General features: G+C 42.0%; 1 protein-coding gene and 1 pseudogene across 1 annotated transcript; one reads left to right on the forward strand and one right to left on the reverse strand.

The window, feature by feature from the left end:
- Positions 1-105: 105 nt before the first annotated feature.
- LOC106511970 (DNA polymerase alpha catalytic subunit) lies at positions 106-833 on the reverse strand (the record flags this gene model as incomplete). The annotated part of the gene is given in 2 exon segments (XM_014000680.1): positions 106-233; positions 565-833. Coding segments are annotated over 2 exon segments (177 nt in total), but the record flags the coding sequence as incomplete, so codon positions are not given.
- A 720-nt stretch (positions 834-1,553) lies between these two features.
- Positions 1,554-1,826, forward strand: LOC106511971 (choline-phosphate cytidylyltransferase B pseudogene; annotated as a pseudogene).
- The last annotated feature ends 405 nt before the right edge of the window (positions 1,827-2,231 follow it).

Genomic DNA, 2,231 nt, shown 5'->3' on the forward strand with positions numbered 1-2,231 from the left:
TTGCATGCTCCATAACATCCAACATATATATATATTTTTGTTTTACTTTGTCTGAAGATAAAATAACCCCAGAGCATGCACAAGGTAAACATGTTGTCTTCTGACCTCATACTTGATCTTCTGACCCATCTTGGCTTTCTTGATCTCCTCCAGTGCAGACTTCCTCCCCACCTTCTCCCTCTTCTCCCGTCTGGAGCGAGACTTGGCCAGACCGCCAGAATCTCCTTGGTCATCTGAGGAGATAAAAACGCGTTGTGCTGAAGATTTACCTGCAGTTTAACTCGTGGTGGTTTATCATAAAGAGGAAAAAGTGACAGACTAGGCCTGAACACACGACGTGACATATATGATTAGTGTCTAATAACAACGCAGCTGTGAACACAGACTTTTAACCCTTGTTTTAACCATAAATAACACCAAGTTCATCAGATAAAGTTAAAGAACACAGGTTTCCACAGCCTGACCGGGTGTCAAGCCGAGCTAACTAAAAGAGTTAGCTTCTTCGCTACGGATGCGCAAACTAGCAAAAAATAAGCTAGCAAGCATCGCGCGGCGCAAACTCACCACCGTCCAGAACGTCCATATCTTTATCTGGGTTTGATACCGGAGCCATGAATTTACGGTTTTATCTTTAAACTGCGTGTTAAACTAACAGCTACCCGGTGTAGCGACAGACGCAACAAACACAACAAAGCAGCTCGCGCCAAACAGCCTTCCCGGGGAAAGTCATACGCAGGAAGTGACGACACGCGTGTCTCAGCCAATAGGGTGAGGTGCTGTTTTTCATTACGCCGCACGATGGCGGTATTGTACAACCTGCAGTTCTGTTTTACTTCCACTGTGATTGTGTGTTAACAGTATTTTTTTCACCAGTTTTTAAAAACTGGTCGTTTTAAATAAAAAAAATTGTTATGCAAATATATTATTTTTTTACATTAATTGTTTGAATTATGACAGCAAAACAGGAAGTAAACATCTCGTCTTTGAAAAAAATTAAACAGTTTAAACAGTTCAAAACGTGTTTAATACTGAATGCGGTTGTAGCAGCCAGTAGAGCATATCCGAGGTTTTTAAGTTAAATAAATAACGCTGTTCTATACAACAACTCGCACTGTTTGTTAGCTAAGCAGCTAAAACGTTAGCTCCTTAATTAGTTTTAACTTCATTTGAGGTTACTTTACACCGTTTTAAAAATGTTTTTCTTTTTGACCTAAACGTTTATTTATGTATATTTTAATTACTTCTCTGAAGATGCTTTGGCAGGCTCCGTCAAAGCGCTCTGTTTACGTTGCTGGATCGTTCTCTGATTGGTCCATTTTTAGAGCTCTCTCCTCTTTCCGTCACCATGGAGAAAGTTAAAATCGTCTATTAAAACGATGTCTCACTCGTTGCTAAAAAACACTACCACTTGTTTCAAGGCTTTATCGAGTTGAATTATGAAATATAAAGCAACATCTTTGGATTTGATTTGACTTTTTATGTTCTCCTCTACTTTTCCTTATAAAAACATGCATTTATGCTGGAATAACACGTTCACGACGAAGGCGGGTTTATTATTTTTTGAGAAATGTGCGAACAGCCTCAGAGTGAGACCTCTTCGTGTTGTGTTTCCTGCAGCAGATGAATCACAGAGAAGAGGAGGAGGTTGGAGGTGAAGACAGACAGAAAAGACAGAACAGAGAGTAGGCGGGGACAAAAAGAGGAGACAGGGTGGCGAGGAGAGAAGCATCGTCTCACTGATGCTGCTGAGTCACATCACCGCTGCATCCCATGAGTCTTTGGGAATAATGGAGGAGCTTGAACACACCTGCCCTCATCCCCGGACGGTAGGGAGTCTGTGTGTGGCTCTTTTGTTGCTTTTTGTTTGTTTGCTTGTTTTTGCAGGGTGTGTTTGTGTGCGAGACAGGAAGTGGTGGGCAAACAAAAGACCCAGCTTTTCTCCTCTGTTATAAAACAGATGATGTGTAGCATGTGGCTGCTGGAGATGCTCCGAGTGCTGAGTCGACGGCTGTTTGCAGGAGGAAGGAGGGGTGGGTTGTGAAAGCGTAGCAGTGTTTTAAGACAGAACCTCCTGTGTCCAAACATCCTTTTTTATCCTCTGATGCCATGCCACGTCTTGGCATTCGTGTTTCGCCAAACCCTCCATTTTCATCCCAAAAGCTTCTTTTGTTTTGAGGCAGTCTCTGTTTATTGTCCTTGCATGCTCCATAACATCCAACATATATATATAT

This window comes from Austrofundulus limnaeus, unplaced genomic scaffold (genome assembly GCF_001266775.1).
Source record: "Austrofundulus limnaeus strain Quisiro unplaced genomic scaffold, Austrofundulus_limnaeus-1.0 Scaffold3715, whole genome shotgun sequence".
NCBI lineage: Eukaryota > Metazoa > Chordata > Actinopteri > Cyprinodontiformes > Rivulidae > Austrofundulus > Austrofundulus limnaeus.